Source organism: Hippoglossus stenolepis, chromosome 2, assembly GCF_022539355.2.
Source record: "Hippoglossus stenolepis isolate QCI-W04-F060 chromosome 2, HSTE1.2, whole genome shotgun sequence".
Classification (NCBI taxonomy): domain Eukaryota; kingdom Metazoa; phylum Chordata; class Actinopteri; order Pleuronectiformes; family Pleuronectidae; genus Hippoglossus; species Hippoglossus stenolepis.
Window position 1 is genome coordinate 15,195,959 of NC_061484.1, and position 16,011 is coordinate 15,211,969.

At 40.1% G+C, this 16,011-nt stretch overlaps 2 protein-coding genes across 2 annotated transcripts; both read right to left on the reverse strand.

Annotated features, from left to right (window-relative positions):
• Positions 1-1,941: 1,941 nt before the first annotated feature.
• Positions 1,942-5,077, reverse strand: cdkn2d (cyclin-dependent kinase inhibitor 2D (p19, inhibits CDK4)). Its single transcript, XM_035141637.2, has 3 exons — positions 4,757-5,077; positions 4,231-4,389; positions 1,942-2,904 (listed from the first exon to the last, which is right to left on the reverse strand). Exons 1-3 carry the CDS (start codon positions 4,928-4,930, stop codon positions 2,551-2,553), a joined length of 687 nt encoding a protein of 228 aa, XP_034997528.1. The 5' UTR covers positions 4,931-5,077; the 3' UTR covers positions 1,942-2,550.
• A 97-nt stretch (positions 5,078-5,174) lies between these two features.
• ap1m2 (adaptor related protein complex 1 subunit mu 2) lies at positions 5,175-12,751 on the reverse strand. The gene is made up of 12 exons (XM_035141623.1): positions 12,507-12,751; positions 10,306-10,462; positions 9,693-9,760; positions 9,392-9,522; positions 9,110-9,257; positions 8,100-8,226; positions 7,822-7,964; positions 7,164-7,235; positions 6,739-6,897; positions 6,430-6,555; positions 5,706-5,781; positions 5,175-5,557 (listed from the first exon to the last, which is right to left on the reverse strand). The coding sequence occupies exons 1-12, from the start codon at positions 12,546-12,548 to the stop codon at positions 5,532-5,534; spliced, it is 1,275 nt and encodes a 424-aa protein (XP_034997514.1). The 5' UTR covers positions 12,549-12,751; the 3' UTR covers positions 5,175-5,531.
• Between the last annotated feature and the right edge of the window lie 3,260 nt (positions 12,752-16,011).

Here is a 16,011-nt window from a genome sequence, read left to right on the forward strand (position 1 = left end):
GGGGTGGGGATTTATAGAAATATTATTCACTGTTGTCTGTCTTTATTATACAAGATTAGGAAGCACAAAAGAAAGAGGAGCAAACTTCTGCCTATAATGATTTAGTGAAAATTTGTACATTTATCTTTATATTTATAAATGTTCTTTTTATTATAATTTATTGATATAGTATTTAAGTTATATTCTGATGTTTTTTTTATATTTGTTATATCTGTAATGTGTCCATGAGTTTCTTCAAAAGTAGGCATAAATAAAATGCATTTACTTTTATTAAAACCCGAGACTGGCTGGTAAACAACAGCTGCTGAAGTGCCCTTGAGGCAGACGTTTAAACTCGAGCAGCTCGAGCTGTAGAGTTGTTGAATACCCAGAAGTCAAATACTGTGGCTAGACTGTGCAGCAGGTGTGTGGGAATATGTAAAACAGGAAGGTGAAAACAACACGTGACTGCAGACCATTAAGTCCAGTGGTAGAATAAAAGCAACATTCATACTGGATATGAAAAGCATTTTATTGTTGTAGCTATTAAGTTAGAATCAATTGTAACCAATTTAATAGTAAATTATATTAATAATCATAATTATATTGTATAAGCTTATTATAAATTTGGTGGTCAAGGTTTTATAAACTTTTCTTTAACATTTTGAGATAGGCCGTTTTGGGCATTTTCACAATTTGAGAATTATTCATGGGTTTTGATGAAAATATTCAGGCACATTTTGGAGAATAATATCTCAGAATGTGAGCAATTTGGTGCAGTTTGATGTGAATGTAATGCAACTGTTGGGTACGTGGAGGTATGCGCTTTACGGAGGGCCATTCTACTTCCTCCTGTTGTGAAATTGAATTGTGAACAGTGGAATAAAATGAAAACACTCAAAATATAAATACAAAACTGTACTTACTCCCAAAATGACAGTTATCTATGATTGTCTTTGTCTATGTTGCCTCATGAACTCAGAAAAAGGTTTCAACGTTTGAATAGATTCAAATATTGCGAGAACAATGTGTTTATGATTGTGACATCTTGGGCCTCTGTGCAGAGCTGGCAGCACATCAGGAGCTGAACTGTGTCTCCTTTCTCGGCCGTTGAAGTTGGCCACTGGCACAGAAAAGAGAAGGAAAAAAAACAGAATAGGCATTGTCCCACAAGAGCACAGACATCAGCAAACTGTGCTGCACCTTACCTACGATCCTCAACACAACAGGGCCCTCATTCATGTCGAGTTTCAGTCCAGTTATCTGTGTGACCTTTGAGAGGCTTTTCATTGTGCGTACATTCCACTGTTCAGTTATTTATAAATGCCCTTGATGAATCACCTTGAAGACGCACTGCACACTTGAGGGTTTGAGCAACGTGATCTACAGGAACCACTCGGATTTGACTCAAAAGGTCAAATACAGCAGATCATTGTGAGTTTAAAAGGAACGCGTTATGTTGTTAACATGATTTAACAGAGATGATCATTAGTCAGCTGAGGTAGCACAAATCCCTTAATTTTATTTCTGCTCAGGTGTTAAAAAGGCTAAAAACATTTTCATGGTCATAGCAAGAATTTTACACATGCTGATTTCAAGATTTTCTGTAAATTCAAACTTTCGACATCAGAGGTTTCTGACACTTGATTGGTGACTATTCGAAATGACATTTTTGTTTCACCACTCATTAGTTACAGTTTATTAAATCTTATGAAAGTAGAGATATAATCTATCATCTCAAGATCCACAGATTTATCTTGTGATCCATTAAGACAGAGCACAGCAAATTACATTACCTGGAAATTTTGATAATGTAAAATGTAAACTATTAAGTTTATTAAATCCCCAAATTACCAGAAATAAATAGAGCAATGACCACAGTAGTATTAGTAGTAGCCACCTTGTTGTTGCTCCAAAAAGACAGTACAGCTAAATACAGGATACTGTACAAAATCCACAACCTCAAGTTCATGACTTTATTTTGTGCTTTCATCTTCAAATAGCAAAGTGAAAAACTCTCACTTTCATTTTAAAAGGATTTATATAAATAACATTTCAACAAATCACAATAAATGTCACCATTTACAAAGTGACAGGAACATTCAGTCCTATACCAACAATAAATAAGGAGTAAATTCAAAGTCTAAGTTCATGTAGTTAAGAGACACAACTATGCAAAGCAATCAGGGTGCACCATGTCAAGTTTGTTAAATTAAAAAAAACAAATAAATGGTATCAACTGTTACAATTCTTACACAATGGAAATAATGTAATAACAACAAAACACTGAGGGAAAACCAACTACAGATGTGCACTCCCAGTTAATAGGGAAAAACAGAGATATAAGGTGCCTAAACTGCACTGTGCAAAAGAGGTGTCTACTGTATGTAGCCACCCGTCAACTGAAAATAAGCTGCCAAGACAATATGTCCTGTGTCACATATTAATGCTGAACCACTATGAACAAAACATTAATCCTTTACACAGCAATGAATTCAAGTCACCAGGTTTGAAGCAAAAACAAAACGTGAGGTTATGGTGACCCAGAGGGGACCCGGCACCACAGACTGCCTAACGATGTATGTGAGCGAAAACTAGGTCAATCATATCGGGCTCGCCGGAAGCTCGGGCCACGTCTATCGCCGTCTGCCCGCTTAAGTTGGCGTGCCTCAGGTCGGACCGTGGTGCCAAGAACTCCACAACATCCCGGTGGCCTTGCCGGATGGCAATGTGAATAGGCAAGGTGCCGCTCTGGTCCGGGATATTTACCGAAGCGCCGTGCGCCACCAGAGCGAGCACAGTGTCCAGGAATCCCGTGCGAGCTGCGTCGTGGACGGGCGCTATCCCGTGTCTGTCCTGGACGTTGGGTTCTGCTCCTTTTTCCAACAGCATTGTGGCGATTTTGGTGTTCCCCATCATCATCACCTGTTGAAAATATTAAGAGACACATAGTGAATTGAACACATATGGTGACTCTCAAACACAGAGGCGTTTTTAACATTTCATTTAAAGGATTTGAGACCACATATTCGGAATAAAAGTCTAATTTTAGTCCTAAAGTCACCCTGTATAGGTCAAACAGGAACTGGTAACAAAATTTAAAACAGGATTAGTGACACTGCAGGACAGGAATGAGAAAAGTGGCACTTTTTTGGGAAAATGCATCTCTTTACTGTCAGGTTCATGGGTGAAATAAAGACTGTCTAATAAAATAAAAACAACAACTTTAATGAAAGTTATCATGTTTTGCATCAGGTGAGAGAGGAGGGGATTCAAATTTAAAATAATTATGGAGGATGTAGTTTGCGGTGCCGTTGAAATATATTGCATTATACTATTTAGAGCTGAAACAAGGACTGGGCATTGAATCCATTGATCGGTCAACAGAAATTTTGAAGATTAATTAAGTCAAATATGAAAGCAAAATGTCAAATAGTTTCTGGATCCATCTTTTCAAATGTGAGGATCGGCTGCTTTTCTCTTTGTTGTGACTTAAACAGCTTCAGGTTTTGAACTGGTGACTGGGCAAAAAACAAGCAGGTGAAAACGTCACTTTGACATCAGGCAAATTGAAATTTTTACTTGTGATATTTTAATTGAATAAATGTTTAATGAAATAAAATCTCAATAAATAATGCTTGAGTGCAGCCTTTACATTTAGCCCACTCGTTCTGATATAAATAGTTAGACACAACATTAGAAGCACCTATACATTTAACACTGCAATCCCACAGCAACACAAAATACAAGATGCAAAATGAAGCTCAACTGAAGACTGAATTTCATCAGGTGCCAACAGTGTCTTTATATCTCATATACTCTAATACTCAATGTACATATTGTATACATTTCATAGTTTATATAATTTTTTATATATTTTTACATCTTTATATGCTTATTTTGCTACTCCCCTGGGATCAATAAAGTATTTCTGATTCTGATATCGAGTTGTACCAAGTCAAAACTAAGAACATGCCACATTTGGCAGGAGTTCGCTCTGTTTCCAGGGAACTTGTGGTATTCTCAGGGACTTTGGTACGATTTGATTCCAATATACGGCGCAATAACAGGTGATGGTATTCAGATCAAACTTCCTACAGGACATGAACCGTGCGTCGGGAGGAGAGGGCTCGAGTCTGTGGCTGACAAACCCTCTGCTCTAACGTATCTCTACACCACACGTATCAGTGCAGTGAAGCCCTCGGCTGATCTGAGGTTTGATCGTAGTAGAACCCGGGCACTGGTCCTCACCTGCAGCGCTGTCCTGCCAAATTCGTTGACAGTGTCGGGGTGCACTCCGCTCTGCTCCAGGATCCGCCGCACCTCGCTCGTACTCCCTCGGGCTGCTGCCGCCGTCAAATCCTCGCCGGTCTCCATCGGACAACGCACCATGATGCCGTCTGCTGCTGCCTGTTCGGTGGGAGACGAACATGTCGGGTTAACGCCACCGACACAACAACAAAGGGCTGCCCATGTTGACAGCTGAACGACGGAGCCAGAGTCCAGGGAGATCGACCCCGCAGCTACAGCTAGCTACAGCGTCCGGCTAACGTTAGCTTCGGTTCCCCGTTGACGCCATGTTATCCGGCGGTGCTAGCTTCTTACTGCCCCGGGTCGGGTCCTCTGAACAGCCCCGTCCGCCTGCACAGACACAGCCTCGGGCGAACCGCTGTTTTCACCGACGGATACGCTGCTCGGCGGAGTGTCACAGACAGATAGCACCCCGGCTAACCGCTAGCATTGTTAAAGGGGGAAACACCAGAGCTCGTCCACGTACCTGCTTCGGTTCAAGATCCACCGCGTCGCAGAGGTTTGAGTCCCGCTCTTTCCGGAGTCCGTCGAGTCGAGTTTTTAAATGGAATCCCAACAAGCGAAGTTTATCAACATTAGAAAATACATTTGCGCGGTGAGATCCACACTGCGGCGTCGCCAGACTACAATTTACAAACATTGGGGGAGAACGCACGCTGACCAATCACCGCTCGCCGAGAGGGCGTTGCTCTTCCATATACGGTCAAAGCGGCGGGGCCACAACTCGGTTACTACACTATCACCGTGGCAACAGCTGCGCTCGGCCAATCAGAGCACGCGGCGAAGAAAGCGGGCGATTTGTATACGTTGCTGTCTTCAAAAGGCAGTTCATTCACATTTCTGACCTTTGCTTGTGTTTCTACGGAGGCAAGTGGAGAAAAAAAGGCGGTTCCAGTTTTTAATTTTAGGCGGAATTTAGTGATTGTGATTGCACAATGTGTTTCTACAGAATGGGGGCGTGACCTGCCCTCATGTGGAGCTGCAAGCTCGTGACAAAAACAAAAAGGAGGAGCAGGTTACACACAAATAGATTAAAATGGGATCATTTGATTAAAGTATTTAAATAATTAGCAGTGGTCCCATAATAGACACATTAAAATCAAGCTGCACACAGACTTAAAAAACAACAGACATTACAAAGAGCAGGTGAAATTTTAAAGACATTCTTTCAGTCCAGTTAAAGTGGTCATTGAGGCTCCCTCGGGAAGTGAGTAAACCACAGCAGTGTAGTCCCTCAGGCTTCATATGTTGGTCCTCAGCTGGTAATCTAAATAAAAAGGGAACAAATGTTAGCTGCAGGTTAAATGTGATCCATTTCTACATGCATTTTTACACCACCACTTGCCTAAACAGAAAAATGTGTTTAAAAAAAACTCTTATTAAAATCAAGGCCCGATTAAAAATGGAATATTTACCTCCACTCTGTGTGATGTAGCGCACCCAGGGCAAAGCCTGGTAACCACTTTTTTCTATGATCTTCATGTATCGCACCTGAGGAAATAGAGTGAATTAGACAGACACAACGTGTTGAGGCAAGAAACATAGATTTGCATCATCAAATCAAATCCAATTACCTAGGTTAGCCACACAATATCAGCTCTTACTGGAGCAGACTTGACTTTTCACAGGCTGTAAACTAGACGCCCTATGCAGAGCTTTCTAAAGCTGCTTTCAGACACGTACTGAACTCCTGATAATCTGCTGACATTTTGTCCGGAGGGGTTGTGAGTCAGAACGCAAATGTCTGAGTGAGAGCCTCCAGACTTTCTCCTGAGTTTTTCTCCTGCCAGCCCTCTAGTAAAACTCAGGAGAATGTCTGAATCAGCTCATGTTAGAACACAGCAGGGGAGGCTCCAGAGGATTCACCGAGAACAAATGGGCGCGCTGATGAAATTTCTAACAGGCGACAAATGCAAAAAATATAACACAAAAAAATACAATGGACAAAAAAGAAAGTCTGTCCCCAATTGTGCAGACATTCTTCAGAGTTCATGTCTGAAAACGAGTTAATTGTCCAAATCCACATAAGCAAGATACAGTATATGAAGTTCTGATCCCAAATAAATGTGTTTCACCGAATATATTCTTGTTTTTATGGCATTAAATAAGAAACTAACCAAAATCTGTGTGCACACATACCTGTATTCCCGAGACTGTGAAGTATGGGATTTCAAATTTGACAGTAATCGGAGGTTTGCCCTCAAGCTCCTCATTTTCCACACTGGGCAAACCGAAATGAGCTCTCATTAGAAACTCTTTACCTCCCTGGATAGATGAATGCACACAGAGACAAAGGGATTAGATACATACTGAGAGATACACAGACATGCAGAAAGACACAATGAGAGATGAATCGAACAAAACAAGTCAACATTTGATCTGAATGTCAGCAAACATTGAGCATATATAAATAATTTGAAAATAAAGATAAAGCTATCCATTTCTTACAGGGAAAGACTTGATGGTCCACACCACCATGTTCTTCTCGGGCACATACTTGGCGTTGCCTGTGCTGGTTTTGAACTTGGGCGAGTCGGCATCACTGGGAACAGGGACCCTCACCTCCACATTATTTGCCACGGACTGTTTTTTAAATTGTCCCTTTGCCTAAAAACACAAAACAACATTGCAGGATAGGTTAAGGAAGCCTCCTCCTCGCTGTGGTCTCAGGCCAGTGATCACTTGGTATAAACAAAAACTGGAGACACAAAACATGACAGAACTATTTCTTTTGCTCTGTTCCATGTTCTTTAAACAGATTTTATAGAAGTTTACAGGGTGTATATTTCCAGTCACTGACACAAAATGTGTATTTAAGTACTGCATGTAATTCTGTTGCCTGTGTAGTAAAACATACAGTTGGTCAGTAGTACCTTCACCATGATTTCCACTCTACTGTGAGAGAACTTCTCTATGACTGACTCGATCCATATCAGAGGCTTCACCTGTGAGAGACAAAGGACGGCGTCTCATTATACAAATTATTTAACAATTAAAACAATGTGACAGTGTTTTTTTTTTGTTCATATGCAAGTCAATTTAAACCATTAATTTATATGCAAACTAATATCAGGCTCAAATATGAGGCTTAAAGAGTCTTCCCTACTAAACTCAATTCTACTTAAATGTAAATTTGCACATCAACATCTCCATCCAACCATTAGCTATACCACTTATCCTTTGTGGGTTGCATTTCACAAATCCTGTATATTTGCTCAAGTACTGTAATATTTAGCTTTTAAATGTAATATCTGTTTTATTGATTAGTTATACTTATTTTATTTGAAATCTTCATGCAAATTTCACATCAGGGGATCAATAAAGTCTTATTTAAATATTTATCTCTCTTTATATATTATTACGCTGCTCTAACATGCAGAAAATGACACGGATTCAATCACTAACATTTAAGCTGAAGTAAATCATTTTCAGTTCTCTGGGTTTCATAAAACAATGAAGCCTGTGAGGCATAAATATGACATATAATTTGTTTTTTCCCCGTATGAATCACTGGTACTTCATTGAACTAACATGCGTATTGATGCGGTAGGACATGAGCTCAGACTCCCCGTCTGGAGGGATGAAGGAGATTGTGCGATCACTGTCAAACCGTGAGAGACGGACACACTGGTGGAATTTAACATCTTCCATCACCACCGTCTTCCCCTTGTCACCTGAACATAAAAACAACACAGGGAGTGATTATTAATTTAAACAAAACTTGAACAGATTGATGAGCTACATATCTTCATATACAAGTGGACTAGCAGACAGATAATGTTAATCAGGAGCCGTCCACGTATACGTACGTCCTGTGAGGGCGAAGAGCACCCGGTCGTTGAGGCCGAGGCGCAGCTCAGGCATCCCAGACAACATGGTTTTCAGCTTGATGCTGCCCACAATGTCACTGCTCATCACACTGCCGTTAGCATTCACCTTAACAAACAACACACAGTGATCAACAAATTCTGAAATGATGTTTTAATGGAATAAACGATTATTAACTGCTTTATTAAACAGGCAGAGATATTAAGCTCAACAAACAGCAGAGAATCCAGTATCACAGAAAACATGCAGTTTATCTTCTGCAAATAAAGTGACACAAAAACACCAATTCTATGTGCACATGTATAAGGGATTAAATAACTAACAGTATGACATAAGAAATAAAACAATGAGGCACTACAGAGCATATTACATACTGATTTATACCATAATTATTATATATGAACATATTAGTTAATATAACAATTGTGTATTCAGTATGCCCCAACTAACTAAATTATTTATCTCTTGATTGATTAGTGTTTTGTCTGTTGATTCTCATGAATCAACAGACAAAACACTATAAATGAGTCATTTATAAAAAGATAACCCATGATAAAACACTACAGCCGATAAAAACAAACAAATAACCCATGATTAAAACACATACTAAAAATAAAATAGAATGCAACAGTCAGACACAATAAAAAGCCACAGACGTATGTAAACATAATCGCATAAGATGAAGTGGAATAGCTTTGCTTTAAGCGATGTTAAGAGTTTGTATTCATGTTCGATAATTACTCCTGTTTCTTAAATCAACAGGTAAACTATTATAATAGTTGGTAGCTCTGACAAGTGGTGATTGCAGTTGTTGCCCTTCCGCTACAGACGTATAAAATAAAATTGCTACAGCAAAGTAATCTCACCATTCAAATTTCTATTATTCAAAAGTGCAGTGCTCCTGACAACTCGTCTTGTATTTAGTAAATATAAAGGTGAACAGATGCCACCATGACAGAGCATAATAAAAAAGATCCTTATCTGGCCTTACCAGCACGTTGATGGATTCAATGACGTCGATAAACACCTCGTTCTTCTTGTATTTGATGCCCTCTGACCTCCAGGAGACGGCGTTGGTGACGGTGGTCGGCACCTTGGTCTTTGCCACCTCGAGCTTGTTGCCTTCCTGTGTAATGTATCTGCAGAGCATTACATAAGAATTAGATGGTCCGCTATAATTCAGCACCACACTCAACGTAATGCAATGTAATCAATATACACATCATGCTTATATGTCGGTATGTGCGTCAGTGTGTATGTTGGTGAGTCTTACTCCTGGAGGATCTTGCTGTCAGTGGTCTGGGGGAATCCAAAATCCATCAGCTCATCCAGCAGCTCGTAGACGACCACAAAGTTGTCCTGAATGCTCTCCTCCTCCAGCTCTTTGAAATACTCTGTGAACACCTGCACGATACGCACGACACACATCAGCCTTAACAGTCCTACTCCGAATAATCACTACACCAGCTTTCCACATACTGTACATGCAAATCTACTCTTGGAAACCGACTGCATAATAAACATTTGAATGGTAAGTCACCACCAAATGGAAATGCGTTGCATATGTCACTCACCTCGACTAGTTTGTAGAGAAATGAATACACCAGGGAGGCGTTGGAGTTCTTGTTTGTAGTGGCCACCACTGTGCAGAGATCAGGTCAAGGAGTCCTCCACACATTCATGTTTTGTTACAGTTATAATCGCCGTAATTTGTAAGCTGGAAGCCTTAAGTGATTTATCCTTAAAGCAACACTGTGCAACTTTTTTACTTAAAATATCAACTTCACAATCATTCTGCTGGTACAATGACTTGGAATATAGAGAATTGTGCCGCTTTCATTCCCACTCGTCCAAACCACTGTTCCTGCTCCACGTAATCTCTTTCGTGAGCGAGTGTTTTCTGAGAGAATTGTGTAACTGACTGATGACTGAAAAAAGTCCAACAGAATGTATCACCGATCTGCAGAGGGCGCTGTTGCGCAGTCAAAATTCTATAGTTTTGCTTTAAGTTGAACGTAAAGTCACCATCAGTAATTCACTATTAACAAATAAATCAATAGCCTGTGGCATATGAAGGAAATTCTGTTGAATGTGTTTGATGACATGATCTGGTACAAAGCTGACTACAATCCTCTGCCTATCATGACTCCGTCCCCTCAGTCACAACAACGTCCACCACAAGGATACGGTAAAGGTTGCTGTGTTTGATCCACATGAAGTGAACGTTGCCGTGTGACAACACAGGACAGATGAGCCCATCCTCTTCATTTTGCATGAGTAGAGGCATGAAGTGGTCGACCTCCGCCATGTCCACATCGCCTTTGTAGTTTCGACATATCAGCACCTGAGCGGGCAGAATAACAGAACATGATTATCAGACAATAACTGACCCCAAAATGTTGACACCAGACCTGACGTCAGAGCAGGACTGATTCTCAGAGAGGAACGCTGTTATCAACAAGGCTGGGACGACATTTTATCTATGTGTATGTCTAAAAATAATATTTGTAATATAGTTTTATTCATTACCGACATTTTCAATCACATTATAGGCAACATTCAATCTCCTTCTTTTGAGGTGATCGTTGGTAAAAGGTATTATTACCTCACTGGTCTCATTATCAGCCACCAATAAATAAAGAGAAGAGAGAGAGATAAGACGTTTGTATCTCCGCCAAGAAGGTTATGTTTTCTCACCAGTTTATTTGTTTGTTTGTTTGTAAGCATGATTATGCAGGAACTACTGAACCGATTACAACAGAACTTGGTGCAAGGATGTGGTATGGGTCAGAGAAGAACACATTCACTTTTGGTGAAGCTCTAGATCAGATTTTTTTTTTTCATTAACATTGCATTTTTGTAACATTTACATTGGTTTCTCAGAGACTAATGCAGACATGTTTAGGGGACTGATATTTATCAGTGTGAGAAATAAAATAAAAATTTGGATCTAGTGAATTTAAATGTGATTTCATAAGAGGAAAGTTGAACCTTGGTGGAGGTATGAACTGTACTGAGTGCTATCTCACTTAATAAAGTTTGTTTTAAAAAACTGCTGCAAGTCAAGAGGGAGCAGCAAAGTTTTGGGATCATGTCACATCAGGTGTTGTTGTACTAGTCCCACACCCTGAAATCAAACACTAAAACATCGGAAACCATGTGCTCCTCCACAACTATCAGTGACAACAACTTCAGTGTCCGTTTACATTTTCTACAAAACTCACTGTCTGCGACAAAAACACGATGGTGAAACACTTGTACAGCTGCTGCAACGGCTTCCAATTCTGCACTTCTAACAAAATGAGAGAAATTCATTTTAACAATCTTCTTCAAATACACCTGTTCAGGAGCTGAGCCAGTCACAACGATGCACTTGTTTTGTCACTGTTCCTACTCTTCAAACTTGTACTCATCTTTAAATCTCTATGATGGAGCTGCTGACAAGTACATCACAGACATGATAGAGTCATACAACCCTGCGAGACCCCTGAGACCCCTGGGGAGTGGTCTGCTTGTGGTATCCAGGGCAAAATCCAAACATGGAGAAGCAGCTTTTTAGTCACTATATGAAAAACAGCGCTGGGGCCCAGCCATTGCAATTTTTAAAACCAGATTGGAAACTTTTTAATTCGCAAGTGCCTGAAACTAGACTATTTTATCTATATGTTGTCTCTGTGCTGTGTTTAATGTCCCTGTACAGCACCTTGAATGTATGGAAGATGCTTTATAAATAAAACTGCCTTACCTTTTGAGGAGACATTCTGTAACCTTACACCTAAACATTATCACTGAATTTAAATCTAAAAATAAGCCCCCGTAAAACTCACATTTATAAAGCAAGTCCTCCGCAAAATATGATGACTTTTTGATTGAATTGAATTTGTAATTGGAGTCATCTACCCTAACCAAAAACAAAAAAAATATATTTATTTTATATTCTCTGATGCTGGATGTAAGTTTTTGACATGCTATCATTCTTCATATTTATCTTTTTTGGGGGATACATATTCAAACGTGTTTGTTTTGTTGTTATTTGACTGACATTTTATTTTATTTGATCCATCTTCTATTTGAACTGTATTGTCTATTCATGGCTGCTTGTCTATATTCTGTATGTCGTGGCAAATAAGGTGACAGAAAAGAAACACCCAACACACACACACAAAACACACACACACACGGAAGTGAAGAGGAAGGGGCCAATGAATGAGCTCTTCATTAATCTTTAACGAAGCTGATGCCATTAATGTTTAACAGTTAAAGCAACAGTGACAAACTCAGCCTACACACTCAGAGCTTTAGTGCAGTTGTACAAGTTGTGTGTTTTTACAAACGTGTAAATAAGCAAGTGAAAAAGTGTGTGTGTCTCCACTGAGCTCCTTCCTTACCTTCCCCTTCAGATCCAGGATGAATATAGCTGAGGCGGACATCGTGTTCGAACCCGCCGCAGCCCCGCAAACACACACACACGCACAAACTTGAAGCTCAACTCGAGGCTCCACTCGTGTCACTGCGGATTCTCCATCCACGCTACAGACACACGCACCGACCCGAGCTGCTCGACATGGACGCGACCCTTTCTTTTTCCTGTAGGTGCCGTGACGTCTTCGCAGGCAGGTGAAACATTCACCTGAGCAGGTACGGGAGGGGGAGGGATGGGATGGGGGAGGGGTCGTTGGTGTGCTGATCCGGTCTATCCGCCAGGGGGCGCTGTAGACACACAGATCAGAGGAACCTGTAACATTTCAAGCTCTACTAGACTTCCGGGTACTTTTTATTCCACAGTATTTATCTGACAGGTCAACTTTTATGTAGATAAAAATGATACGTGCATAAACATATACATATAATCTATTTTACATATAAATATACGTATACTATTATGCATTAACATAAACATACATATATACACATACATATACTGTACTTTACATATAAATATACGTATACTATTATGCATTAACCTAAACATACATATATACACATACATATACATAGCCTATATACATATGTAACAGAGTTGGATAAGCTGTTTAATAACCCAACCCAAGGCACCTTTCTATTTCATGTCACTTTTGTACTGTGTTTATTACATACTGTTGTTAAAAGTATGAATGAGTGTTGTTTTACATTGCTGAGGGTTTAAGAACGGAGATGCAGCAGGAGGTGTAAAATAACCACAGCAAAGCAATGTGTTTTCTACAGTGAATAAAAAGCTGGAAACCAACCCCCTGAGTCATTCATCCTTGTGGCCAATCCATATCCGTTACACATATACACATATATATATATATAAACATACATATTCATATATATAAATATACATATATACATACACATTTATACATTAAAGTATTTATATGTTTAAAAAAACTGTTTAATTATTATTTTTTATTAGTATTCTTTATTCTTTTTGATTATATCTCTCCCCCTGGTACCAAGACATCGAACAAATATTGATTTATTTCCTCTGATCCATATTCTGAATGCAAATGCAAAACAATTTAAATCTCAAAAATATCTAAAAGATACTTATATTACATGTACTTTATAAACTATGAACACAGTCCTTTTCCTGTCCTGGGCTTTTGCATGACAAAGAAAATGTTTATTCAGCATTAGTAAAACATTAATTTAAACCTTTAGATATATGTTTACCTTCACATGTTTTTAAAGGTTTTTTTATTCTTCACTGGATTCTGCTGTAGTTTCCTGAGTGACCTTTGGCCTCTGGGTTGTCGAAACACTTGCTGATCACATGCCTCAGGAACCTCTTGAGCCATAAAGCTTGCTCTACGAGATATCCACGTTTTACCAGCTCCCCCTCTTTAAGCCTCTCGGTGTGGTATTATGCCCCAAATCCTAGTTTCCATTCATATTCCTTTGTCTGCTTCTTATCTGCCTCGTGTAGGAAGGCAGTGACTGAGAAAAACATACTGTCATAACACAGGCGTGTAAATGTGTGCCGTTGAGAGACAGATGGAGATCAGTCTTTTCCAGTATCCCACTCCTTTTGTCCATAGAGCGCTGGTTCTCCTTATCAGAACATTGTTTTTCTAATGAGATATCAGCTATATAAATGTAATAGCCACACCTTAGACATGTGTTCACACAGGATGTGAGCTGTAGTAAGACCCTTCCGAAGGATCATCATGTCACAGGCACTTTTTTAATGAAGCCACTTCCTAGGATTTGTTCCTTTTCCAGTCAAGGTTAGTATCTACAAATATTTGGGAGTTAAACATCAGCCTGACAATGCAGCTCAGTCTGAGACTACAGGAGGAGCCTTTTTCTCCAGTGCGACCATCTTTGAGTCCGTTGAGGTCTCTTCAAAGAGACCTTAAGACAATCATCACTTTGAATCCATCATGAGAAAGACAACTATGAGCTGTATTCTCTTCCCTTTGCTGATTAGTCATGTTTCCACCACTCAAGGGCTCTATTGTTGAGAGTGAAAACACACTGTCAGGGTCAGACGAGCTGAGCTCAGCATGGTGGATCAGAGTGAAAGAGATATTAGTGAGACCTCCTGTGATAGGTGCTGTGATAATGGCTGTAAGTGATAGTTTTGGCATTGATGCAATGTACCCAACAGAGATCCTCGTGACCTTTCAGCACCTACCACTGATACGTTACATCCTCCTCCGTTTCATTAAAGTAAACAGCTTTCATTTTGATAGATATATATATATATATATATATATATAGATAGATAGATAGATAGATAGATAGATAGATAGATAGATAGATAGATAGATAGATAGATAGATAGATAGATTATTTATTGTCACTGTGCATCAATACACAACTAAATTACATTTGGCAGCAGTCCACTTAGCAGCATATATTACACTGCCTGTATCAGTTGTACATCCACCTGACTCGTGCAGCCACAGATGCTGCAGTGGTTCAGCTTGTTTGGCCCTGGGTTGTCAGGCAGAGACCAAACAGGCTTTTGCATCTATCCTCCATCCACCCTCCTCCCCTCCCACTCCTCCTCCACTGTCGATTTTCGAGGACACTCCCCTTTGCTTACGAGTCGGTGGTGTGAGATGCAGCTCCACCCTTCGGGTACCAGCGGGCCAATAGAGGATGGTATCGCTGTGTAAATAGTGATGAGGACGTGGTTGACAGAGCATAGCTGGAGGCAGGTGTCACTTGTCACCTGAGCCTCAGGTGTATTTGCCTGTTGCCTCATGGGCTAAGCAAATTACCACACAGTGATACCCAGGCTAATATGTTAAGTAGTGCCAAGTCTCAACAAGGATGCTGCAATAGTGATGGCAACATACGATATCCAACTCGTTCCATTGGCAGTGGAAATCATAGATTTATCCTCTCGTCAAATAAAATGTTTAGTAAAGTAAATGCACAAAGCCAATGGTGACATTTTGCCTTCGTCAGATACGATGACTCTGTTGGGCGTGGAGTTTTCCTCGCTGGAATGTGAAACCCAGTTCCTGACAGACAACATGCCACAGTTTCCGGTTAAGGCAGCAGATCCCACACGCACACACACACACACACACACACACACACACACACACACACACACACACACACACACACACACACACACACACACACACACACACACACACACACACACACACACACACTTCTATGTTGCTGAGACCATTGTGGAGACACCATGATTGTGGTTGGAGTTGTTGGGTACGTCAACGCTCCCCGCGGCCTGCGTTATACCAAGACTATTTTCGTCGATCACGTCAGCGACAAGTGAAAGCGTTGGTTCTCCAAGAAGAAGGCCTTTACCAAAATTCTGTCTTAGTGAGGACATTCATTAGATTAATACAATTGGCAAAATGCATCCCCAGCCCCTTACCCTAACCTCAACAATCACAACTAATTGTTTAACCTTAACCTGAACCT